At 47.7% G+C, this 25858-nt stretch overlaps 8 protein-coding genes across 8 annotated transcripts; 5 read left to right on the top strand and 3 right to left on the bottom strand.

Annotated features, from left to right (window-relative positions):
• Positions 1-431: 431 nt before the first annotated feature.
• Positions 432-2122, top strand: EDB82DRAFT_188266 (S-adenosyl-L-methionine-dependent methyltransferase). The gene is made up of 7 exons (XM_025735947.2): positions 432-729; positions 801-848; positions 901-942; positions 1002-1068; positions 1121-1161; positions 1220-1861; positions 1909-2122. Exons 1-7 carry the CDS (start codon positions 689-691, stop codon positions 1940-1942), a joined length of 915 nt encoding a protein of 304 aa, XP_025586602.2. The 5' UTR covers positions 432-688; the 3' UTR covers positions 1943-2122.
• Positions 2123-3805: 1683 nt separating this feature from the next.
• EDB82DRAFT_545969 (uncharacterized protein) lies at positions 3806-5911 on the top strand (the record flags this gene model as incomplete). Its single annotated transcript, XM_025735946.2, has 2 exons — positions 3806-5449; positions 5501-5911. 2 exons carry the CDS (start codon positions 3806-3808, stop codon positions 5909-5911), a joined length of 2055 nt encoding a protein of 684 aa, XP_025586601.2.
• Positions 5912-6704: 793 nt separating this feature from the next.
• On the top strand, positions 6705-8027 carry EDB82DRAFT_187934 (uncharacterized protein). The gene is made up of 3 exons (XM_025735945.2): positions 6705-7559; positions 7616-7794; positions 7847-8027. The coding sequence occupies exons 1-3, from the start codon at positions 7050-7052 to the stop codon at positions 7875-7877; spliced, it is 720 nt and encodes a 239-aa protein (XP_025586600.2). The 5' UTR covers positions 6705-7049; the 3' UTR covers positions 7878-8027.
• On the bottom strand, positions 7994-10676 carry EDB82DRAFT_462110 (uncharacterized protein). The gene is made up of 2 exons (XM_025735944.2): positions 9465-10676; positions 7994-9415 (listed from the first exon to the last, which is right to left on the bottom strand). The coding sequence occupies exons 1-2, from the start codon at positions 10575-10577 to the stop codon at positions 8177-8179; spliced, it is 2352 nt and encodes a 783-aa protein (XP_025586599.2). The 5' UTR covers positions 10578-10676; the 3' UTR covers positions 7994-8176.
• A 1539-nt stretch (positions 10677-12215) lies between these two features.
• On the top strand, positions 12216-13769 carry EDB82DRAFT_525321 (cytidylyltransferase family-domain-containing protein; the record flags this gene model as incomplete). The annotated part of the gene is made up of 4 exons (XM_025735942.2): positions 12216-12350; positions 12447-12825; positions 12873-13678; positions 13728-13769. 4 exons carry the CDS (start codon positions 12216-12218, stop codon positions 13767-13769), a joined length of 1362 nt encoding a protein of 453 aa, XP_025586598.1.
• Positions 13770-13925: 156 nt separating this feature from the next.
• Positions 13926-15771, bottom strand: EDB82DRAFT_187861 (amidase signature domain-containing protein). The gene is made up of 4 exons (XM_065607169.1): positions 15375-15771; positions 15227-15328; positions 14382-15181; positions 13926-14325 (listed from the first exon to the last, which is right to left on the bottom strand). The coding sequence occupies exons 1-4, from the start codon at positions 15646-15648 to the stop codon at positions 14155-14157; spliced, it is 1347 nt and encodes a 448-aa protein (XP_065464998.1). The 5' UTR covers positions 15649-15771; the 3' UTR covers positions 13926-14154.
• Positions 15772-18403: 2632 nt separating this feature from the next.
• EDB82DRAFT_187794 (Metallo-dependent phosphatase-like protein) lies at positions 18404-20952 on the bottom strand. Its single transcript, XM_025735940.2, has 4 exons — positions 20435-20952; positions 20323-20378; positions 19206-20265; positions 18404-19153 (listed from the first exon to the last, which is right to left on the bottom strand). The coding sequence occupies exons 1-4, from the start codon at positions 20718-20720 to the stop codon at positions 18543-18545; spliced, it is 2013 nt and encodes a 670-aa protein (XP_025586596.2). The 5' UTR covers positions 20721-20952; the 3' UTR covers positions 18404-18542.
• A 3139-nt stretch (positions 20953-24091) lies between these two features.
• Positions 24092-25650, top strand: EDB82DRAFT_187777 (uncharacterized protein). Its single transcript, XM_025735939.2, has 2 exons — positions 24092-24919; positions 24977-25650. The coding sequence occupies exons 1-2, from the start codon at positions 24291-24293 to the stop codon at positions 25353-25355; spliced, it is 1008 nt and encodes a 335-aa protein (XP_025586595.1). The 5' UTR covers positions 24092-24290; the 3' UTR covers positions 25356-25650.
• The last annotated feature ends 208 nt before the right edge of the window (positions 25651-25858 follow it).

The following is a 25858-nucleotide window of genomic DNA, read 5'->3' as shown; positions in this document are numbered from 1 at the left end:
ACAGGGGTTATGGCGATCATGGACAGTTTAGATCAAGGGTTCTTGAGAACTAGGACTGAAGAATATGTTAAACACTTGGCGTCTCGCTACGAAATGAAACATGAGGGTATCTAGTACTGTTTGGTAGACCCGTTGGTGGGATCAACAGTGGCCAAGAACACCATTTTTCGATCCAGACTACATGCCACACACATTTAACTGTTTGCTGTTTGTCCATTGACGATGATCAATTAGATGTGGCGCCTTTGCAGCATTTGTAACACCTTCCAAGTTCGTAACCCCTCGCTTACTCTGATTCTCTTTAACCGTGATCTTCGGTCGACTACTAGATTTGGTATCTCGTCTCATCTCTCCATTTACAAACATCAATATATTCTTCATTTGGTCTATATTTTTGGATCTTGAGCTTCAAGAAACATTTGTTTACGAGGAAACACGCTCTAGCCAGAGCCACCATGGAACGAGATACACAAGGCCAAGGACAAAAGATTCTGCGATCTTCTGATATGGATCCTATTGAGTTTGTGAGTGACTTGCAAGCACTGAAGCCTTTCTTCAAGAGCCCTCTCAGCTTTCAAGTATCGCGCTGACGCATAGCTAATCATCATCCGATAGGACCCTCAAGTGTTGGGCAGCGTATACGGTGACGAGTCTATGGATCGTGGTAGGTAAGTTATGGTTAATACAAATGTCCAATCCTTCTTCTATCGTCCTCGGTCGATACAAAAGGTAACGCTGATTCAATACGACAGTCTCCGCAGTTCAACAGCGTCTCTGACATCCAGCATCTTTGAGTATAGACATATCAACGGTCGGCCTTTCCAACAGTCCAAGACCACTGAGTATTGGTCAGTCTGCATAGAAATCTTTCAACAATTAGAGTCTCACATGTGTACCTAGGGCGCCCACGGATGATCACATTCAAGAAGGACAAGATATACTGTAATTATCCTTTCCATTACAACTTTGCCTAATCACATAATAATCAACAACGCCTCTAGACATCATTGTACTCTCCTACTTCTAGAAAACCAGCTCCATCAATCTCCCATCGGCGAGAACCCCCAGGTATAAAACCCTTAAGGCAAACCATGAGAGATATAAAGTTGACCAGGGCTAGAAAATTCTCGACGTTGGCACTGGTACTGGAATGTGGGCTATGTACGTCTGCCCATGCCTACAGGCCCTCGATATAGTCGTGAAGCGTTAATTGTATTAGTGACATGGCAGACGAGTACCCTTCCGCCGAAGTAATCGGCATCGATATCTCAGCAGTTCAGCCGGCCTTTGTACCGCCAAACTGCATATTCCAGATTGATGACGCCCAACTTGACTGGACGTTTGAAACGAATGACTTCGACTTCATTCATCTCCGCTATCTTTACGGTGCCATTGACGACTGGCAGAAGCTCTTTCATCAAGCTTACACGCATATACGGCCAGGCGGCTGGGTCGAAAGCCTCGAAATCGATATCGAAACACGCAGCGAGAGTCCCGAAGTACATAACAACAAGGATCATGTTTTCCGAAAATGGTATCAGCTCTTCTTTGAATGCGGTCGCAAGACTGGTCGAACTTTTGAGATTGCCAGAGATGGACGCCAGGAAGAATACATGCGCGAAGCAGGCTTTACAGATCTGGTGTCCCAGTCATGGAAGGTCCCTATTGGAGGCTGGGCGCAGGATAAGAAGCTGAAGCAAGTTGGTTTATATAATGGTGCTTTCATTGAGCAGTCTATCGATGGTTTTGCTGTCTTTCCGATCGGCGAGATATTGGGCTGGCCGATTGAGGAAGTTACGACTCTGGTCAATGAGATGAGAAGAGCATTTAGAGATCCTAGATCTCTGCCCTACTTTGTTGTGTATGTTTTCATTTCTTGCATATTGGATTTTGCTAATTGATGTGTAGGCATATGGTTTATGGTCGAAAGCCAGAGATGTAGCACTTTTGAGAATCTTGTCTACAGAATTAAACTAAGCATCATATTCCTCTCTCTATTATAAGACTACTGGGGGGGATTCATTTGCCATGTACCGCTATAGATGGCTCTTGAAGCCGTGAGGCATGTAGAAAGACTGTCTTAAAGCGTCTTGCTCCGCCAAGCAGCTACTCAGTTTCCTCAAAATCTCTGATCCGAGTCTGGAACGACCCATCGGATGGAGCCTTGAGTTCATTAGTAAAATTGTGTTTCATGATTCGGGGAGTTGATCATAGTTATCACGCCATCGATAGTGTCCCCATCCAAGGCTCCATAGCCAAGACGAGGCGTTGAGAACTCCCCGTCCAACAACTCGGCGATGGCATGATCTATCTGCAACTCAGTTTCTGTTTATTCGGCCTGTACTCTGTACCCAGAAAGATGCTGCAGAAGATAGTTACATTGGGACCGTCAGCTCGGGAGCACCGAAGTCTGTTTGCAACGAAACAGCAGCCCATGCGACCTTTACCCCACGCTCGATAATCCTTGGCAAAAACATGGTCTTTCCAGTCAATCACAGTTGTAAGAATTTGGGTGCCTGGTAGTGAAAACAACGTCATGATCACGCTGTGTGTAATAAATTGGGAGGTGGGCGTGGCATTGGAATCCTCCGTAACATGGCTGGCTGATGGGATTCATGGCCTGGTGAAGTATCAATAAAGCAAATTAAGCTTATTCTGTATTTAATCTAATTAGTTTGACAAGATAATAGTCGTGGCTCAAGTGGAAATCCTCCACTTGAATCATCTTAAAACTATGGGTATTATTCAATCTCTGAACAAGAGCATGGTAACCATGTAAAAGAACCCTGAGAAGAGAGACATAAGGGTTCCTCCAGTTCCAATCAGTCAATACCATAAATGACGTTTCTCAGAGCCTCGTTTAGTACTTAATTATCGTAAACTCCTGTTCTGTCTAGTGACGTACAGCCCTGCGACTTGCTGCACATGTATCATCTTGGCACAAGCGATCAGAGCTGAAGCTTTTGTCTTGCTGTCGTCTTATCTTGCGTCGGCCAAGGGAATAGTCCCCCGGCTGCCGTATTATCCACTGATGTTATGCCAAGAAAAAGAGGCAACTGAACCCCTGTTATATGGCGCAGCCGTTGCCCAAGCAGATAAAGAGCGGGAATAAACGCTTAAAAAGTCAAAAGGTCAAGGTTAAGTAAATTTGGGTTAAACCTGTGGGCTGGTAGTTTTTAGAGTTATGCTTAATTAATTCTCCAACACTTACATAGAATCAGCAACTAACCTCCACTATACAGACTACCAACATATAACAAGTAACAAGAGTTGGTTCCAAGAACAATTAATAACCATTCCAGTGACTCGAATCCCTTGAAAGAAACAGAGTACATCTTGCAAGTAACGCCTGCCAAGTTCCTTCAACCGGGGGAAGCCAACATGCCAAGTCTCCGGTCCTCTTGGCAGCGGAGTCAAGGTTCCTTTGGATTCGCAGAGTTTTTGCTCTCACTCGTCACACAGACTTGAGCAAACGGAGAAAGCCAAGTCGATCTTATCCACAAAGTCTCCGTTATGCTTCGCTTTCTGTAGCTGAGTGGGGTGATACCGATTCCTCCTCCCACTCCTTGTGAAAGAGCCAAGACATGGGCTCGTCCCCATATGTTGGTTAACCAGTAATTATCTGCAATAAAAAGAAGAGTCTTTCCACTCATGTAGGGATCTCCTCAATGTATTGAGCTTCTTGGTTTTCTCGTGGAACATCTTTCGAGAACTTCTCATGCGATAGACATATCGCCTCTTTTTCTCAGCCCGTTTATACGGGAAACTTGACGCTCGATCACTTCTTCCTTCTAAATACGACATCATGGGAGTCCCTCCATTTCTCCAAAAGGTTGGAAAATGGATTTCTCCTCCGCCTTCGAAATCTGAAGATGGACGTGATCAATGGGGCTCAAGGGCGTCCTTCTTGCTAGCAGCAATGGGTGGTTGCGCCGGTATGGGAAACCTGATTCGATACCCTTCCCAAGTCTACAACAATAATGGTCTCCAATGGTTCATCCCATATCTCATGTGCGTCTTCCTCATTGCGATCCCAGCCCTTATTCTTGAAGTCAGCATTGGTCAAGCCTATCGCGGAGGCTCTGTCGTCGCTTTCAACAACATCAACCACCGTCTCAAAGGTCTGGGCTTCAGTTTGCTGTACATCGGTTTCATGGTCACTCCTTATTTCGTTGTCAATTTGTCCTGGATCATGATTTACTTCCGGAACTCGTTCCAAAGTCCTCTTCCGTGGGAGGGTCGCGCTGAGGAGTACTACTACCAAGACGTAGTCCAGAATGTCGATCCGATCCCTGGTAACAAGACTTCCAACAGTGTTCAAGATTACGTGCAGTACCCTGGTACTGCTCTCATCGGAGAGACTGTTGGGTGGACTGCCTTTGTTTGGTTCCTCGTCTGGGTTTCCATTTTCCGAGGTATTGGCCAGACCGGCCGTGTCGTCTACTTTACCATGGGCTTGCCTGTTATTCTGACCATCATTCTCGTCGGTCGCTCTGTGTCCCTTCCTAACGCTGGTCGGGGTATCAAGCTATACTTTGGCGAGTGGAATGGCGACAAGCTAGCTTCGGGCGAAATCTGGCAGACTGCAGCAGGTCAGGTTTTCTTCTCGACAGGTGTTGGTTTCGGCTACTTCAGCTCCTACGCATCTTACAACCAGAAACACTCTAACGCTGTTATGGACTCTTGCCTTATCGTTGGCAGCAATGTTCTCTTCGAAGGATTCGCTGCTTTCGCCGCCTTTGGTGTCGTTGGGTACTTGGATATGATGCCTGTTCCTGGCGAGAGAATCGGTTCTTTCACTATCGGCTTCTTGACGCTCCCCACGGCTATCACACAACTTCCTGGTTCTTCGTTCTGGGCTTTTGCTCTGTTCTTCACGCTCGTGGTTCTTGGATACAGTTCGGCTTTCGCCATGCTCGACGCTGTTGTCACACTAGTCATGGATACCAAACCTAGGATTCGCCGTGAGTGGGTGGTAACAGGCCTTGTCATCATTTCGTTCCTCATTTCTCTGCCTTACTGTACTCAGTTTGGTTATGCTCTTCTCACTGGTGTTGACCGTTGGATCAATGATGTCGCTCTAGTCTTTGTCGTCTTTTCCGAATGCGCTTTCTCCACTACCTTTTACCGCTGGAGAGATGTTGCTGGCCAGGTTGGAAAGCCTGCTTTCTTTATCTGGAACTTTGGATACTTCGGCGGTATGGTTCTTGGTGTCGCTGTTGCCCACGCTGTTCAAGCTGAGGCTGGTGCCGGAGTAGGCTTTGGCATCTTCATTATTTGTTCTATCGTTTCTTGTATTATTGGCAAGACACCTGACGACATTCCTCCCGCTCTCAGCTTTGGTGCAGATAGAGGATTTGTCCGCCGAACTATTGGTAAGAGCGCTGGTCTCTCAAAGCTTTTCAGCAATGTCTTTGTTCGGCGCTTCTGGTATATGGCCTTCTACTCTGTAAGATTCTCCCTCACATTATTCTCGTCAATTGCTAACTTGATATAACAGGGCCAGCAGCTTCGAAGAGATCTTAACGTTATTGTCGCAACTGGAAAGAACTGGAGTATTCCCGCTTTCTGGCCTATTCTTCTGCGCTTCCTCTCCGCACCTGTTCTCGCCATCATTTACGGTTTCGCTTACCCTGCCTTCCACGAGCTTCGTGATGATCCTCTCCATATTCTTGGATTTGGACTTGCTCACATCTGCCTGGTCATCATTGGACTTGGAGTCCTCGTCCCCCGTTGGTATAATGTTATCATTCCTCCCGACCGTCGCGAAGAGGGCAAGATTCCCTACGCACCGAATGTGCTCTTGGATGGTGAGGAGCCTAGAAGGGCCGAGTCCATGGAGACCGGCGAGGGAATTGGAATCTCTGAAGGCAGTGATAGCCAAGAGAAGAAACCACAGGACAGGCTGTAGGGCGTGGGAAAGGTTTAGACATAAACACGAGGCTTAGGAGGTCATGATTCATTGACAATTTTTGTTTACTTGTTATTTGTTATTTGTGTCGTACTGACTTTAATATTGACTTACCTTATCTCCTATTCTGCGCATGAAAACTGTATAGGGCTCGATGGAAGAGATATCCTAAACCTCCAAGGGTATCGACGTTTCACAGATTACTTGATATGACGTGGAATACAACCACTGGCAAGATATGAGTTAAGGAGCAGGAGTGGTCAGATACATGCAGAAACAAATGCGAATTACGAAAATAGGAAGTCAACAAGTCAGTGAGGCTTGACTATGCGTTTCAAACACCGATATAGACGTCACTATGTCTCGATTATCCTTGAAGCCTCAGGTCTTACTATAAAATGTCCAGTAGTATTCGCGGCATTTGCACATTGTGTCGGAGTCTCCGCGCTATATCTAAGCTTAACATGGTCAAACCGCCGTAGGGTCCTAGCCTTGTACAACAGCATCAAGACTAGAAGCGGCAGTTGCAGTTACCACTCGGTCAACACAAACGAGTTAGTATCACTGCAAATCCCGGAATCGAATCTAGTCGAGACCGTACAATCTATAGCCAAGCATGATCGTCAACGGTTGATCATCCGGGCTGTCGCATTGCGAAGACCCGGTCAACCAATCAGCAGCTTAAAACGCCGAGTTCCTCTGTAGGGATAAGTCACGGAAGCATTCCGCGGACTCTCGAATTGAGAAGAGCTGAAGAAGATCGAATGCGAAAACTAGGCTCAAAACAAGGTTCTTACCTTCTTTTACGAGAAACATTGCAGCTCAGCTGGAAAAAAGAAACAAAATGTGCATATTTGATGAAACACCTGCCTAAAATGAAGATGCAAACCGGAACAGCACGACAGTGGCATGATGCCCTCACTCAGAAGAGGCGTTACACAACGATGATCAACTTGAGACTGAATAGTCTCTGTTCGAATGCACGAAACTTATGATGATCCTAGACTGAACTGGCTGAGGAAGATGGGGCAGGAAATACTATATAAATGACCAAGAACCTCAGACCTTCTTCAACCGGTTCTCAAGAAATCACACAACAAGACACTCAAGCAATCCTGATAACATATCAACCGCCACAATGCGCTACACAACCATCCCCATTCTTCTCAACCTTCTCCTCTCATCCCCATCTCTCGCCGCACCCAACGAACCCTGCTACGGCCCCAACGGCATCGCAGGCGTCTGTGTCACCGACGCAGCCTGTAGTTCCGCCGGCGGCACTTCTATCTCTGGCGCATGTCCTGCCGACGCAGCTAACATCAAATGTTGTTCCAAGCCCAAGTGTTCCTCTGGAAACTGCCGCTGGGCGTCTGACTGTGCCGGCACTTCAGCATCTAATCAGTGTCCCGGTCCATCGCAGATGAAGTGCTGCTCCTCATCCGCCACTGGCTTTGGAGGATACTCTGCGCCCAAGATCCCTGCTGTTGGAGCCTGTAAGGCGGTTTCTGTCAACGCGGCTAAGAAGGTCGTTGCTGCGTTCCCTGGAAGAATTAGGGAGATTGGATGTAAGAGAGACTGCTCTTGTCCTGGAAGCTCTGATCATTGTTGTGGTCTGGCAACTGACTTTATGTGTTCTGATGCTGGCGGCGTAAGTTACAACTCACGATTAGCCAGGTAGTTCCTGAGTTACTGACAACATGATAGTCTGCTACACTTTCCGGAAAGCAGATTGCCGAGTGGTGTATGAAGAACCGCAGTGCTCTCAATCTCAAGTATGTCATTTGGGGTCAAAAGATCTGGACTACGTCTGTCGACAAGACGGAGAAGAAGTGGGAGAACTGGCGAACCATGGAGAAGCGAGACGGCTTGACCCAAAACCACTGGTAAGTGACCATCAATTCCATTGATTGAACTTTGAGGCTGACAGTAACACAGGGATCACGTCCATGTCTCATACAATGGATAGGAGTAGACAGTTCTAGGACTTTGTGTTGGAGCATGGATAGGTATATGTCCAGGGGCGACACCGTACGGAGAAACGACATGAGTAGTGTGCAATGTACTGTCTTGTTCAATACATCATTTTTCTTGTTCAATGCAATATTATATGCTTCAGTCTATGTCTGGGATTTTGACGCATCGTCTCGTGGTATCATCTAACCCCATCCCCAAAAACGCCAATTGCTGGTGGCCATAGAAACTATAACCCAACTCAGAGACCAAACCCGCGATTCATTCAAACGCCAGAGATGCAGTCCCATAGTGCTAGACTCCAAATGCTCCGCTCACAATCTCGCCCTCATCTGGCGTTACCGCTAGTTCAAGTAATTCGTGTGCTGCTTCAACTGTCTCCCCATCAATCCCTGCCTCTATCACAAGATCCTCTTCTGCAAATGTGAGCCTTCCCAAGGCTAGAAGATATCGCTGGCTCCCACCATGCGTCGTGGACAGCTTCTGGCTGATTTCTGCAATGTTGGCAGTATCGGGGCCTGTCACCAGGCGGTGGATCAAGAAAACACATTTAGAAATGATTTTATACAGGCTCGCTGAGTACGAAGCCGCCTCCAATCCCCATCGCAAGCCGTCTACCTCAGCATTAGGCGGCAAAATGTTGGACGGAATAGGTAGATCGTATAACTCGTCTATAGACGAGCTAAGACAGGCCACGAGCCGAGGTAGTGCAAGACTGTGAGATGCAAGTTCCATCGCACCAAAGGGGTAGCGAGAGAAAGAAATCAGTGTTCGCAAGGCAGCCAGGTACAAAGTGCTCTTCTGCTCACGACTTTTCACCGATGAATGATAATCTGTAAGCTTGTTTGTAACGTGATTGATGACATGACTAGCCACAGGAGATTCTCTCTCCGTGATGGGACCAAGTGAGTCTGGAAGTGAACATGTGGTTAATAGCTCAAGCATTCCTAAGATATCAGGTAGCTCTTGTTTGGGACTCAGGAGTTTATAAACCAGATCAGGAGATATGCAGCTCCAAAACATTGCCGCCTGTGACTTAACCTCGTCTTCAGTCACATCAAGTGCAGCAGCGCAAGCCAGCGAACACGTATAAAAGACCGAGAGAATGTCCACAATTTTGATATGTCGCTTCATAGACTGAAATTCGGAATTTTTCAGTTGCTCTTCACCTTCAGGAATGCGATTTTGCCATTCAGCGAGGGTGCATATTGTTGCTTGCGCCGGCGCTGCCAAGTTGGGAATCACAAAAGGAGCGACTTCTGATGCGTGAAGCGAGAATGTGAAGGATATCAGCGAAAGCACATACTTGATGGGTTCCCACAGTTGGTCTGCTTGACATCGGGTCCAAATGCCGCTCATGAGATTCGCAAAATCCACGAGCAGTTGCATTGGTCGATGAGGATCTCCCATCAGGGGTATTTTCTGGAACACAATCGCAGAGAAGGAGGTTTCTGGGTCATCTGGAAAGTGAAAGCGAGATAGCACGTCAAAGGTTGGCCGACGAGTACCGTGGTCAAGCACGAGCTTCAGAAACTAGATCTGGTCAGCATCATATCCAACGAAATGCAAAGTATCGACGAACCTCGAATGGTACAGCAGGGGGTGGTGCAACCACAATCGGTGCTTGTTGAGCTGGAGGCTCGGTTTTACCATTGCTACTAGCAAAGCTGTCCATATGAGTCTCCAATGGCATCACAGGGCTATCGACCGTCGGTCGTTTCCTTTTCCCTTTGCTCGGTGTCCTCTCACCAACATGCAGTGCTATTGCCCCAGAATTCCTACTTCGTCCTTGTCCTTTGCTTGGACTCAGGGCAATATCCATTTCATCAAATCCATCAGCGACCCATGTCTTAGAGGCTTTCTTAGGGGTCGAGAGTCCCCCAGAAGCGCCCGCGGCAGGCTCCTTTCGGCGAACACGGTCATTGACCTCCCTCATATCACGCTGAAGAAATTGTAGTTCTGTATCGGCATTTTGTTGGGCGGCAACGGCTGCTTCAGCAATCCGCTCTTGCTTTGCTAGCTGCTCGGCATTAATCTTGTTCAAGCGAGCAACCTCTGCAGCGTGCGCCTCGTTGGATTTGACGAAATTGGACCGGACAATGGAAGCCTCCCCCAAAGCCGCTTTGAGTTGGTCCTCGAGAGCAACGACTCGCTGTTGGAGAGCCGACAAAATATCGCCAGGACGATTTTGGGGCTGCTCAGGAGCTGCTGTCCGATTCTGAGGAAGGGGAGGTCGAGCAAATTGACTTGGCTGAGCACGAGCGAAGTTGGAACTCTGTGTTTGGAACTGCTGAGAAGTGTACATGGGCTGATTTGGCAGTGCAGCATTGACATGTTGCTGGATCGGCTGTCCTATGGGACGTCGTTTCGAAGGCTCGACAATTGGATTCCAATTTGGATTTGGAGGCGGGATAGATCGTCGTGGGTAGGGTTGGGATGCCTCGTTCCGTGGCAGATTGTTGTCTATAACAGGTCTCCCTATAGGCAAGCCAGCATCATTTGTCACTTCTGTCGTATCGAGGTCATCATCTTCGTCAATCCAGTAGACCTCGGGGGATCCGGCTCGCTGGTGTTGTGTTGCCGATCTCGAGGCGGCTTGCGCCTGGGTGAATTGAATTGCATTGTCCTCGAGTTCTTGCAGGGCATTATCAGGAAGATCGTCGAAGCCGTCATCGGAGAATTCGTCGAGATTCATCTTTCATGGTTATTCCCACGAGAGAGGAAAGCTCCATTGAACAAAGGTGGGTTTATAATTATTGTTGAAACATATCTACCGTTACTGTCTGTTATCGCGGTATTGTGCAACGGTTAGGAAATGGCTTGTAAAGCGCGTCGCGAAGTCACGTGCTCAATTCCTTTTAGTAAATTGTGGCGGGCAAGTGCTTTGTGGCGCTCCAGACAAACTGAGGCGCAGTATTTTGCGGAGGTAGGTTGGAATCTGGGTCTTTTCAAGCATGTGAAGAAAAGCCTGCGTCATTGATTTCTCAAGCTTGAGAGCTTCTGAACAAGCTTGTTGAAGACTTGAGGAGGCATGGCGACCCCTGTCAATTTTCCCAATTCATGGGATATTGAGTTCAAATGTTCACAGAACTTAGTCTTCCAATCATTCAATTCGAAGTCTGTTTACAAATTGAGCCACGATTATAAGACAAGTAACAAGACACTAACAAATAGATAATTTGAGAGACAGTGGAGATATTATTTTAGTATTCGTGCAGGTACAAACACCAGATATTCGGGTCTACTGGGGATAGCGCAGTATGTCCTACGTGGCTTTACTACATTTCATGCCGTCGCTGTTAGGGCTTCGCTCTGCTTTACCGACAATCTTTGTAATCTCCATTTGTGAAGCGACAAGAATCTCTCAACAGATCTGTCAGATGGATCCATTACCGAGTGACGGGGGTTCCACAGCTAATCAGCCCCTGCGTCTGGGGCATTTCGTCTCAATTTCCCGATGATGAATATTCGGATTGAATGTTGATCGGTATACGCGTAGATTATAAGGCCCGAGATGAGGTAGCCCATCATGCCCGAATGTGCCTCCATCCCAAAAGATATCGGATGTCGTTTGACCCCCGAAGTCCCGTCGGCTTATTGACGCAATTTTACATACACGCTTTAGGAGGGGAATCTAAGTGGAAGCCCGCTGGAACCGCCGGAACACGTCAAGCCACTGCCGCAGCGCTCAGGGACTCAATTGGTCCCTGTTTTGGTCAGATTTGGTCATGCTGTTAGTGTTTGATTGCGTAGGAGGTTTGCTTGGCAGTAGTAGAAGCAGAAGAAGTGCAGCATCACTGGGTGACACTGAAATTCCACCCACTTTTAGAAATGTTACTAGGTTGAGCTGCCTGAACTGCACTGTCGATTGGGGGGCTAAGTGCGGCCTATTGACTTTTCAAAACCACCATTTCTTGTTCTTCCATCATCGTCAAGAATTATTTGCGACAACTTGGACGTGAGCATATTCGCCCACTCCTCCGCGCTGCCAGCTTCCGCTCCTTAGAAGCGCCTTTCTTCTTCCTACAGGCCAAGCCTTTTCCGATTGACGATTCTTTTCAGGGACCAGACCCTTCTCCTCCCAACCCCGTAATTACCTTCGAGCTTGCCCCAACTTGCGCGACGACGTCACAGGTCGCTTGAAGCAAATTTGTGAGAACAGACAACTGTCTTTTTCGCAACAACCTCGACAAGAGCCCGTGCTACACCAGTGACTCGACGTCCACCAAACCAGACGACGTCAGCCGACGATAACCTCACTGCCGAAATTATTGGCAGTAATCAGCAAGAAGAAAAAAAACAGCGACCACTATAGCGCATTCAAATCAACACCATGGCTCGATCAAAGAGAGGGGTTAGGTTCCCCAACCGATCTGACGGGCGACGATCAAGCTTCAGCAGCGAAGATGGTGGTTCTCCAACCCAGCTCAAGTCCCAATCTTCGGGCCAGCTGGAAACAGTAAACGAGGTAAGCACCAGAATTAGGAGGATGGTCCGGAAAGCTTGAGTGTTGAGCTTCAGCCATCACCAAATCGTTGAACGAGCAGCGCTGATACTGATACAGAAGCAGCCTCCAGCCAACGAGAAGCAAGCCGAGTATGAAAAGAAGAAGGCCAACTTCATAACTCGCACGTTCTGGACCTTCGTCATGTTCGCTTTATTCTTTACAGCGCTCTTTATGGGCCACATCTACATTATCACCATCATTACCGCTATACAAATCGTCTCATTCAAGGAGGTTATTGCCATCGCCAACGTCCCCAGCCGTGCCCGTTCCCTTCGATCGACTAAAAGTCTCAACTGGTACTGGCTGGCAACAACCATGTACTTCCTCTACGGCGAGACTGTCATCTACTACTTCAAGCACATTATCCTGGTTGACAAGGTTCTGCTTCCTCTGGCCACTCACCACCGTTTCATTAGCTTCATTCTCTATGTCTTCGGTAAGTTGAGTCTTGTCTAACTGGGCTTTGGAGCTAACAAGAAGCAGGTTTCGTTTTCTTTGTGACCTCTCTTCAAGCTGGCCACTACAAGTTTCAGTTCACCAACTTCGCCTGGACTCACATGGCTCTGTACCTCATTGTTGTCCAGGCCCATTTCATCATGAACAACGTCTTCGAGGGCATGATCTGGTTCTTCTTGCCCGCAGCTCTGGTCATCACCAACGACATTTTCGCCTACATCTGCGGTATTATGTTTGGACGCACTCAGCTCATCAAGCTGTCTCCCAAGAAGACTGTCGAGGGCTTCGTCGGTGCTTGGATCATGACCATCATCTTTGCCATGCTCCTGTCCAACATCATGATGCGATCCAAGTTCTTCATCTGCCCTGTCAACGACCTCGGAGCCAACATCTTTACAGGCCTCAAGTGCGACCCCAACCCGGTCTTCCTTCCCAAGACATACGAGCTGCCCGAGCTGTTCTTCCTTCCTGACACCGCCAACTTCTCCTTCACCATTGCTCCTATGCAGATTCACGCTCTCAATCTGGCCACATTTGCTTCGCTCATCGCTCCTTTCGGTGGTTTCTTTGCTTCCGGCCTCAAGCGTACCTTCAAGATCAAGGACTTTGGCGACTCTATTCCTGGACACGGAGGGATCACTGATCGCATGGACTGCCAGTTTATCATGGGTTTCTTCGCCTACATGTACTTCCACACCTTCGTTGCTATCCACAAGGTCAGCCTTGGATCAGTGCTCGAGACGGCAATCACCAGCCTCAACCCCGATGAGCAAGTCGAGCTCGTTAAGAGTATGGGCCATTACCTCCGAAACCAGGGTATCGTGACAGAAGACGTAAGTTCTTGCTTCTAATCCGTGTTTGCGATCTATCTGACAAGATCAGGCCATCGCATGCATTGATCAACTCTTGCCTGCGAAGCAATAAGTTGTCGCCGGACAGCCTTACTTCTCGACTCCGACACATATTCTCATATCCGACTGGGCTATCCACACCAAGTCCCTCTTCCACTCACCCTGGCGTTCTCTTTTGTTATAGAACTTCAGTGCAAAGTTGTAGGTTTACATGCTTCGGGTTTTGTAAGGTTCAAGCCTGACCTGAGCTTAGGGTGCAAAAATCAAATAGTTCAAGAGTTGGAAAAAGCGGCATAAAGTGACTAGATCTTGTTTCGTTTTTTTATGCAGCCAGAGTCGTTTTCTGCTATCCTAAGAAGTACATATTGTTCCCATGCGCCATCCCATATCCTTTTGTTCATCATGTGACAGTACAATCTTGATCTTAATGCATTCGTACTCGTACACTCTTCTTTCTCTTACGGTAGTTTCGTCTCCCAACCTCCTTCAGCCTCGAATATCTCACCGACGACTTTGCCGACCTCGAGGAGATGGCGGTCGCGGTATCGAGGTGCTACCAGGGACAAGCCAACCGGCATGTCGTGTTCTCCCTTGAAGCCCGGAACGTTGAGTACAGGGGTATGCAGACCCTGTGTAACTGTCAGCTATACTAACAAAAATAGACGCTTTTGAGCTCAGTACTTACACTCCACATAGAGCAAAAGATGTGACTTCCTGTGCTCTCGATGCCAACGGGGGCCTCATCAGGAACACTCGGGGTGATAATAGCCGCATACTGTGAAGCGATCTCATCAAAGACTGGCCTTAAACGAGCCATGTTGTCGAGAGCCTTCAGTTGCGTCTTGCGACTGAAGTTATCGGCGTTTTCAACGTGCTCAATCAACACTTGGCCCATATGGTTCTTTCCAACGCGGTACTCGGGTAGGAACGTGGCCCGGCCTTCGGTGTGAAGACCAATTCGATACCATTCTGGTAGATTATTGAAGTCAGAGGGGAGATCAAGCTCTTCTACGATGGCACCGTGGGATCTCAGTAAATCTGCAGCTCGCGAAATTGCTTCTTGCGTACCAGGCCCAGCCATCGGCCAGACAATGGTTTTGCAAATAGCGAAGCGTGCGCCTTCGATTCCCTGGAAGCTGGGCTCTTCATCTTCGTCATCTTCGAGAGCAAAGACATCGGCTAGAAGTATGATGTCCTCGATACAGCGCCCATACCACCCAAGAGTGTCGTACATCAGGGCATAGATCTTCTGACCCTCACGAGAGACGGCGTTCCACGTTGGCTTGAACCCATAGATACCATTGAAGGACGCTGGGCGTATCAAAGAGCCACCTGTTTGTGTTCCAAGTGCTATAGGGACTTGAAAGTCAGCCACGGCTGCCCCAGAGCCACTGGAGGAACCTCCAGGAGTTCGAATAAGATCATGAGGGTTGTGAGTCTTGGGGCCAATGTGAATAGCAGCGAACTGTGATGTTGTTGTTTTGCCTGACCTGTCAGTTTAAGAATACACAATGACGAAAGAGTCAATACCGAAGATGAGGGCACCAGCATGACGAAGGATTCGAACAGAAGCAGCGTCTGTTTCGGGGAAGTGCCCATCGTATAACGGCGAGTTGAACTGAGTTGGCATGTCTGTGCCACAGTAAGCTCTATTCATATCGTATCGTTTGAGGCTTACCCTTGGTGTAGATGACATCCTTTACAGCGATTGGAATACCGTGAAGAGGCCCTCTATTCTTCTTGGGGACCTCGTCTAGGCTCTTGGCTTGCTTCATTATGATCTCTTCGTTTAGATACGCCCACGCTTGGACATCTTTATCTCGTTCGTCGATTCTCTCAAGAAGTGATTTCGCATACTCTTGGACTGAGAGCTTGTCGGCTTGGATCTGAGCAAAAGCTTCAAATGCTGTGAGCTTCCAAGGCTCCATTTTACAAGTTTTGGAAGGAGACATTATTTCCCTAGCTGCTGAAAGAAGGCCTTTTGCTGTAAACTTTCCACACGCAGCTGAGAATCTCGAACGAGTCTATCTCCAATATCTTGTATAGTGAGCCTTGATGAGCAACAACTTGTCACAAGCTTCCAACAGTCGAGTCGATATCTCAAATAGGACTCCAACCGCAGAGAGTTCCTTGGATGATATATACCTTTTTCGCCGCCCCCTTACTCAGCTCCCTCTCGCCTCGCCTTTCAGGCACTCATGCACAAGTCGGTAACGGTCGGTGAGCATGCGCCCTATGACAAGCTGAGAGGAGGGCCTCACAATCGATTCCCGGATGCGGAAGCTAATGCAGCACGGGCCGAACTGCCAAACGTATTAGATGCAGATTTCAATACGGCAATAGATGCTGGTTTGTCCGATTTCTCCGTTGCTCGTACACCGAAAAGCTGGTTGTGTAACCGGAATACGGAGGTAGCGGCCCAACGGGCTAACGTATCGGCTCTTTAAAGTCGTGATTGGGGTTTCTGGTGACTATCCGGTGTAAGGGAAGCTGAAAATTTCATGGTGTTTTCGAAACGAGATAGGAGGTCGGGGGGTACGGCATAAAAAGGATCGTTGGACAGAAAGAGACGGGGTTTGTGCCATCCTCTACTCTGTTCGCTCGGACATAGATGGCCGCGGCTTGCATGGCATGGGCAGAACCGTACCAGCCAAGGTCCAACAGGAAGCTATTCCGGGCCTAAGATACCAAAAGACGCTGACTGTCCAAGGTTACAGCTAGTGACGGTTTAGCAAGTAAGCTACGGGCTCGGTAACACCCGGTCTTCCGGCTCAGAAGAGGACAAAGCCATGATAGGAGAACGAACCTCAGGGGGTTTTAGTCAACGCTTATCTAGAGGCAAATAGGTTGCCTCTTGGAAGCTTTAAAGTCGATAACAGGGTTCGGTGCATGAGGGGAATGTCACGGGATGGTCTCGAAGCTTCGGCACTTGTGGTGATCTACGAAGGATGATGATCCTGTCATGTGAAGTTGAACTCTACGGATACACTAGTTCAGCTGGGGTGGGTTGTGATGATCGTTTGGTGTTTGGTTGGTCTACCAGCTTTCATGGCTCTCTACGCCACGTACCAGCATCCCGGTAACGCCGTGCTCTCGTATAATCGTGATTTCTTTGTTGCCTTTGGGATCGATTGGATGTGGTTTTTAGCAGTGGTGACATAGTCTTTTATCCTGACTTGTTCATCACGACATATGTTTTCCTGTCAACGCAACCATGACCTTTTGAAGTAGCAAACATGCGGCTAATATGGTTGCTTCGACACGCAATCTTTTAGCCTCGCTTCAGCTCGACCTGGATGATTTGCGCTCATCTTAGTTGACCTGGTCAAAACGTGTCCGCCACTCAAGCGAATGTCAGCGTAAATTCTAACACTTTTGTACCCACGAACCACTTGGCGGTTTATGTTTGCTTTTTCTCTGCGTAACGTCTAGGTCCAATCGCGTCGATCAGCTTCTGGAAACCGGTGAGCCAGGGGCAGTGGCGTCCGAACCCATGTCCTGGGCAAGTCCAGTACAGCTAATGATCCTCAAAGGTAAACGTTGTCCTTCCCTGTTCTTCTTTGTTTAATTGGGCGAATGAGGCTGTGCTTTTCGCCTTGAGTCGGTGAAAGTCGAAGATTCGAGTGGGTTGAAGATGAAACGTCTCCTACAGAAGTGAGGCTGATGCTGCAGATACTGCTGTTTATCTTACCTCAAGGGTGGGAACTTGTATACGCCTATGGCCAAGGCTTCGGGATACTACATCGATGTGACTACGAAACAATGATATCGATAGACGAAAAGTTAGATGTTGAAATCAGGGAAGAGCAGAACCAGTCTCGACGTTTAGATACATAATACAGAAGTTCCATTCTGATAATTTCGTCTCTTACACTTTGTCATAGTCGAATCTTATGCTACGCAACTTCAATTCTTTAGTCATTAGCGAATGACCAAAATCAAGGCGAATGAAGTGGCGTCAGGGATCTAGTACACCTATACGAGCTGAAAAGGTAGTGAAAATTCTATTATCTTGAATCATTTGATCGTGTCTTGAGGAGCTATGTGGTGAGGCGCCCATGTCATTCTCATTCATACCAAGAAATGCCTAATATTGTTGCGCTTGATGTTTGGACCGATTCAACAATCGTACTCTCGGTCAGGCTGGATTCTGGCCAGTTGATGTAAATGATTACGTAGCACTCGATTCGTATTATACTTGGGTATACATCTCGTCAGTAGAGCCTCAATTTCTGAGACTTGTACGACATTGCTGCTTTAGTATCAGGATCGGCACATAACCTACCTCGTGTTTTACATGCTCGCCATGCTGGTGGCAGGTATTGGCTAGAAATGCAAGCCTCTATATCCTATCATTTGCGATAACAAGATCACATCGAATCAGGAGATCACCGTACCTTGGTAGGTCTCGGATCTCCTCAACGCTCGAGCGGCGCTGCCGATCGATCATGTAACATTAGAGTAACACAAGATTTGGATATCCTGTGCAATTTCGACTTTTATTTGCCTGCCGGCTTCCAACAAGCGAGGAGTAATCTACATGTTACTATTCGCATAGTCCCATGTTAAAATGCTTAGGGGGAAGCAGAAATTTGTGAGACCTGCTCCTTCATGACAGAATTTGAGACCTTCGGACAGTTTCTACCCTAGCATCTTTAGCGACGATTTAAAAGAAGCTTCAATTACCGAATGCCCATGTCCTTGTAACTGGCTTATGGGATGGTGAGACAGTAAGCAGTCCCTGGGGTTACAGAAAGCTTAACTACTTACCTCAGGGATAAAATGATTTAGTTATTTGCTATCTTAGTCCTGCTTTTAGGCTAATTTATTTTCTGTATCCTCTTATCTAATTTTGCGGTGTAGAAACGCCCGTCATGATAATACGTCCATCAACCACGGGAGCGATGCATGTTGTCCAATCGACCGTGTACTCTCCCTGCTTGAGAGGATCGCAAATGCTGGTCTTGACTCCAGCCTTGAGGGCCCATTTTGTGAAAAACTTGCGCATCAGCAGGATCTCAAGGTCGAGCTTTGAACCGTCCGGGTCCTCCGGATCTTCAACCATGGGGTCGGACTTCTCGTCTACCTCCTCTTCGCTGCTATCTTCTTCTTCGTGGGGCTTGACGTTAAGGCTAAAGCGGCGCTTAAGGAACTTGTGCCAAGGATCTTTGGTGTCTTTTGCTACTTCTTCAACGCGCTTATCCTTGGGCAGATTTTTGGAGACCGACTTCATATCAGGGAAGTCGACATTGAACTTGGTCTGGACAGGCGACACGGGCGTTTCGCAGCTTTGAGCAACCTTGACCCAGTGCTGGGCAAGGTTCTTCCAACGTCCGACTGTCATAAGACCCATGAAATACTGGCGCAGCATGGCTGAGATGAGGATACCATTCTCTTCTTCAATGATCTCCTCTGCATCTCCACCTTCAGACTTGACCAGTAAGCTAGTGAATCCATCTGTCATCTTTGTTAGTTTCTATACACTGTCATTCATGGTTTGTATACGCACCCTTTCCTCGTCCCATGTATCCTCTGGTGCAGAGAACATACAACTTCTCAGGCTCATATGGTTTTCCACCAATCTCTGCCCATTGCACTCTCTCCCCTCTAGGCTTCGATGGGTCAAACTCGAAACGAATGTTGGAGACTTGAGGGAATCGGCCTTCTAGAGCGGGGTACATGGCCACACTGTTTTCAAGCGCGTCAAAAATGGCCTGGCCTGTCACCCTGAGTAATACGACAGGGTCCTCAAAGGGAAAGCATGTCGTTATATCCTTGATGCGGATTGCACCAGGGGGGTAGATCTGGTCACCTCGAATGGTTCCAGAAGCCATGATGGTACAATCGGCATTGTGGTGCTGTCGCATAACGTCACAGACGAAATTTCCAATGTTGGACTCCTTAAGACGAACAGTGCTGAAGCGAGCATCCAGAGGAGTAGCCGTATATCCGACAGGTCGGGCGAGAGACTTGTTTAGCTTGGAGGTAAGTTCGTTAACTTTGTCTAGCGTCTTCTCGTCCTCCTTGATGGATGAGACAATGTCTCTGCGCCAGATGTCAAAGTCCCACTTGGACGCATCACCCTCCTGACGGCGAGCTTCAATGTAACTCAAGTTCTTGAAGTCGGTACCAGATCGTAGCACGTGAGTTCCGTTGATGAAGCTGTGGTTGTAGAAGTGGTCGTGTCCTCCAAGGATTATATCGATGAGCCCCTCTGTTTGCTCTGCCAACTTGTTGTCATTTGGCTCACGCATGTGGCTCAGGCAAATAACAACCTCGGCGCCATCCTCTCGTAGCTTGGGTACAAGCTCTTTGGCAACAGCGGTGGCGGATCTGTACTCAAGATTTGGGGGTAGACTGTTAATAGTCTCAAGCCATTCTCGCTCACCGAGACCAATGAAACCAACCTTGATACCGTTGGAGGTGGTCATCATATGGGTCTTTTTGGCATGGCCCAGGGGCGTGTCGTTGCCAATATCAAGGTCAATGACATTGGCGAGCAGCCAGGGGAACTTGTTTTGACTTGAGAGATGCTCAAATTGCTTGACACCAAAGTCGAAGTCGTGGTTCTATAGATTGAGCCTCGTTAGTTACCATGTCGGTCAAGGATGGCATGACCTACACACCCCTACGCAAGCGCAATCGGTCCCAACATGATCAAGGACAGGAACCATGTGCTGACCTGTTCCAAGTAGTCAATATAAATGAAATCTCATCATTAAAGCCAGGTTGGCTCACCCTTGGTCACTGTACTCTCCAAGCTGGGGTTGAAGGCATCACCGGAGAAGAGAGTCAAAGCTTTAGGTTGATCCTTGAATTGCTCGCCCTCCTGGTACTCTCGGCACACAGAGATGAATCTTGGCAGACCGCCCACAGGCTCAGCACTGGAAGAGTCTAAGTGATAAACATCGTTGTAATGGATAATTCGCAGATCAGGTGGTGAATCAGCTTGGCCTTGATGCTCAACTCTGCCTGAGGCGTAAGTGACTTGAGGCTCCGCAGTGGGCTGGTCGGTGTCTACCATTTTAGTATCTATCGATGATGCTGTAATAATGTAGAAAATGTATACGGAGGTTGTCCTTCAAGGAACAAAATAATGATGACAGATAGAAGGTGACGAGGCGCAGTAGCTAACGTCTATGCTTTGCTCTCCTCTCCTCTCTTGCACCTCTAAACGTTCAGCGCTAACGGCAGCTTGCAGGACGCCCCTGGGAATGGATCCAATTACCAGTCAGCCCACGTGACGGTTTAAGGTGAAGAGTATTCTTTCTAGTTATTGTCTTTTGATGATTTGCTAGAGACAAGAAGCTTTGATGCTTTGGGTCAGCGAAAAACCAACAAATGCATCATGCATCGCTGTTGATTTAGGGGATCGTCAGTGACTAGCCCAGTAAGAGGCGATCTAGATTGTGTTTCGGGAGGCCAACAGCTAGCGCCCCTCTTTCACTTTCTCCATATCATACCCATAGTTATTGCTTCACTTTGCGAATCAACAGCCATTGACCGTTGTTCTATTATCAACGTTACTAAAAATAAGCTTCAAGCTATGCATTCTTTTCAATGCTCGTGTTCTAATAGGCGAACTGAGTTGCACTATAGAATGCTGAAGAAGACCAGACATAAAAAATAATAGATTACCCTTGCAGCATAGGGTAGCTTCACCAATGAGTATTCTACGAGTAGGAGATATGGATGTCATTCTTCTCACCGCCTTGGCTGCTGTGTAATGATCCCTACCGAAATCGCCATTGTCTCTGACGTTCTCAAGATTGCTAGAGCTCAATTGGTTCTCTGTTGACTACACAGACTGATTTGCATCTCCTTTTACACGAAACCGAATAGTAAACGGTGCCTGTACATTCATAGCCATGGGACACCCCACGCAATTACGGCTGCAATATAATCAACACCGGATGTTGCCGGCTGAAGCGGAGGAGAAGGATGATCAAAGTGCCCATGTATATACCCTGGAGACGCTGGTGACATGGCCCTGGCCATTATGCTTATGGCATTAAATGAGCACAGCCACGCGCTTTGCCAAGATGGCATCTCCGGTAGCGGGTATGCTATCGCAGGATTGAGGATATTATACGAGGACAGTATACGAGAGTCGGACAACTGACTGTTAAGAAATTAAACATGTATACATGTATATGCGAATTGAGTAGTGGGGGAGAATCACAGCTGTAGGTCTATTTTGGTTGAGGTCTATGCCAGAGAACTGTCACTCTATCTATCTACCTCGATTCTTTTGTGTGAAGCCATCAGTGCCCGACGGCGATTAACGATTACACTACAACATCACCTGGCTTCTAGTCTATATGGAATGGAGGGTATTATACCATATATTATTATCTGTACTGTCGTAATGCGGGCTATCTCTACTATCATTTCACTGCGAGATATACCCTCCAAGAACGTCTTGACAAGATCAATAAACCGGCGACGGTGATCATGTGAAGAAACACGTAAACTCTTTATTCTCCGACTTGGTAATTCGTTTCTTGAAGCGTCTCGCTTATTCAAGAAAGAGAGAAAAAAGCCTCATTGTTTTGTAATGTTTGGCAGCGTAGTATCGTCGTAGTCTGAGCCACTGCAACCGCCAAGATGTTTGGATTCATGTCATAGGCCTAGAACTTATCGAACTAACGTAAACCCCTGGAAGCAGATAGTGATAATACTGATCTTGCAGGTTTCATTCTCCTGTCTGTTGGTTTCTATGCCCTAATGACAATTATTAGGCGTCTGTTATGGGGAGGCGTTTCTAAGGCGATCATACAGTGGCCCGTCAAGCTGTCATCCGGAAGCTCGAGTTTCCTGTTGCAAAATGGTTTCACCGTCTCCAGACCGTCTCGACACCGTTTCTGACCACCTCAGTTACTCACTGTTCGCTTCATCAGGCGCTGACTCCTCTTTGTTAGAATCCACATTCAAACAGTTGAGATAAAGAGTCTGACTCAATATTTCTTGCCCCTGGATCTTGGCGCTAGATAACATTTGGCAGGCAACTTTTAAAATCACCAGATGCCATGTTTCATAAAACTCTGGTGGGAATGTCACGAAGCGCCAGGACGGGAGAATCTCTAGTGAATGGAAGAACTCATTTCCTTTAAAACCGCCCAACAACTGTCAGAAATGAAGCCATCACCGGCTCACTATGGACTGACGCTGCAGAGATCTGGAGGCTTGGCGGGGGTGGAAATGAGCCGAAATGCTGCTAGTGGGCGAGACGCCATGTGGAACAGGGGTGATGCCCTGAAGATTCCCCTGGCTTAGGGCAGCCGATGCCCCTAGCTGTGCTTGACACAGGACCTTGCTTATGCAGGTTAGAGTGGCCGTTAGTGGTCTCTACTTGGCCGACTTGGCGGACTGGGATTATTGGACTTGGATAGACAACGTATTGTGAATGATGTGTATTTTAATTGTAAGATAACAATGAACTAGGCAGTGGCATGATAACTTGGAAATGTCTAATGTATTATTAAAACAACTATGGCTTGTACGCTATGTTTCGTAGATCAAGTCACACTGCTCCAGTTTATCTTCAACTGCCACCCACAAGCAAACTCCCTTGTTCAACCTGAAACTACACCATCCACCACAACCACCAGCATCAACGGACATTCTGCTGTGCCGTGCCTTGTTCTCTATGGTCAGTGTACGTCGTACTACGCTAGTCTCCGCATACCGATCAGCGAGGGAACCAAGAGCTTGGCTCAGGTCAGGGCCCTGGCAAGTTGCGACAAGTCCAGAACACAACCGAGACAATGCTGGTACTCTGACAAGCCCGAATGTGTTTTGATTTTTGCCATTGTGAAGCATGAATCCCTTCACGATGCCAGTAGATGTCACCTATATCACAAATCTTGTGTTCATAGGCGCTCATCGGTTCTCGTCTCAGCGACTCGAGGATCTATATCAGCCAACCATATTATATCAAGACCCAAATCGGTATAGGAACCCTTGCAACCCACGCCCAGCTAAAAGAAGCTGCCGTGCCGCTGAACCGGGTCCCCGTAATCTCGTTCTTTTAGCTGTTAAAAGTCAAGTCAGTTCAGGTCAGTTCTTGGTCTGGTACGATTCTAGCTGCGCGTGGGCTGGTCCCTCTTTTTTCAACTTCGATTCTTTACCCCCTTGTTTATTACCTAGTATTCTTTTTTGGTTGCCCCCAGTCGACTTTCTTCTTTTATTCTAGACGATCCGCTCTTCAGGTTGATCCTCGATCTTTTTTACTGGTTTCTGTCTTCCTTACGACTTATAATAAGGTCTGATATTTTGCGGGTGGTGGAGCTATTTTTGATCACTCACAACGATTTGCTGCTCGCCACAACTCACTTGGGATTTTGAGATACCCACAACTACTCAGAATAAACACAAACACAATCACTTTACGGCAGTGACACGATTCGATTCAATTCTTACCGCAGGCCGGAAAAATTAATTGTTGACCTAATCAAAACGAAAACCGGGTTGGAAAAAACGAAGGATTACGCTACATTGTCACGGATATCAACAAAAATCACTCAGGGACGAAGAGACAGAGACGCAGAGAAGCGCGTTCCGGAAGAGCTCGGAAAAGAGATATCAGGAAATAATGGCTCCGGCTTTGTCACTTCGCCTCGCGGCCACAGCCCTCTTCGCCCTCTCAGCCTCAGCACAATCACTATCATCATCCCTCGACTCTCTCCTCCACCGAACTGTCGATGATGTTCTCAACCGACCATACGCTGCCCTGCTAACAACGGAATCACTATCCGAGCGCGATGGTCAGAACTCCACAGCCGATCAGGCCCCTGCTGGTGAGATCCCTCTCAACAAGGATGGCTCAATGAACATGACGGCATGGAACATGAACACCAACTCTGCATGCCGAACCGCCCTTGGAGGCCTTCACAAGAGCACGAATCCCTCAGGGACCTGCTTGTGCTACAACTTGCCATCTTTGGATATGAAGACGGGCGTTTTCGAGGCTGATCTGCGATTGTACCAAGTATCGCAGGCCAGAGGTAGTTTCGCCTCTGTGGCACCAGAAGATATCAATGTCGGCATCTCATTCAATGGCGCAAGTGTTATGCCCGTTCAGCCCAACGATGTGAACGGCACAGGCTTGGTTGGCAAGAAGCCAAGCATGAGCAAGAGAGCCGATGGAGGAATGGAGTTGCTGCGATCATACATGCTGGTTGGCAGGATCAACGCTGACAAGATGACGGGTAATATGACTATGTAAGTTCTCACGCTAGTTATCTCACTCACTCGCTTCATTTACTAACCCAATACCAGGGACGAGCTCGAATCCCATCTCATGCCAATTCTTACCCTCACTGCTCGCAACAGCAGTGGGGCTATGATTCGGACAAACGTCTCAGTCAACGAAGCCGCCTTCCTTACCGGTGTCTTCTCCCAAGACGTTGTCTTGGGCGACTTTGCCATGGCCCAAGCCGCAGTCGACGAGCAGATTGCCGCTCTCAACAACGGCACCGTCGCCTTCATCCTGCCTGGCGTGGAGCTCATGGTCTTCCCCATCGGATTGATCATCACGAGCATATGGCTGCTCGCCTTTGTGATAGCCGTCGGTTTCGGAACCTACGAGCGCTACAACTATGCCCTCATGTACCAGCGCAGACAAGCCGTCACTATGCCCAGAAAAGCAACGATATGATCTGTCAGGGCGTGAATAATCAAGCGAAATTTCTTCATTATTATAACGGCCATGCACAGCGTTGTCGACTTTTTCTACCACTTTAACTCTCATAAGCGTCTTGTTTTGTATATGCCGGTTTATTATGGCACCTTATGTTTTTTTTAGTTGATATCCGACCGCATAAAAGGTCTCTAGATTCCCTTCCTACACTATTACATCTACCTAGATAGTACTCTCATAGTAACAATTCACTAGCCGCTGAATGGCTGAACAACCACGTATGACGTTCCTTTCGTTGTGAAAATTTGGCGTGAGGTGAGGGGAGTGGTGGGACGGCTTCTCCTCCACATGAAACACCATCGTATGTTGCTGTGACCCGGATATTCCCAAAGCCGGTATCCTTGTAACATGACGTTGTATCAGCTTGTCGGTATCAAATGTGCAAAGCAAGTTCTTGGTATCGTAATCTATAAACGCTATGTAAAAGAGAGCCACATGCCAGTCTCATAATTGTATCAACT

This window comes from Fusarium venenatum (assembly GCF_020744135.1).
Source record: "Fusarium venenatum strain MPI-CAGE-CH-0201 chromosome Unknown EDB82scaffold_2, whole genome shotgun sequence".
Lineage (NCBI taxonomy): Eukaryota > Fungi > Ascomycota > Sordariomycetes > Hypocreales > Nectriaceae > Fusarium > Fusarium venenatum.
The sequence above is the reverse complement of the archived record's forward strand: the minus strand, read 5'-3'. Positions and strand labels throughout refer to the sequence as shown.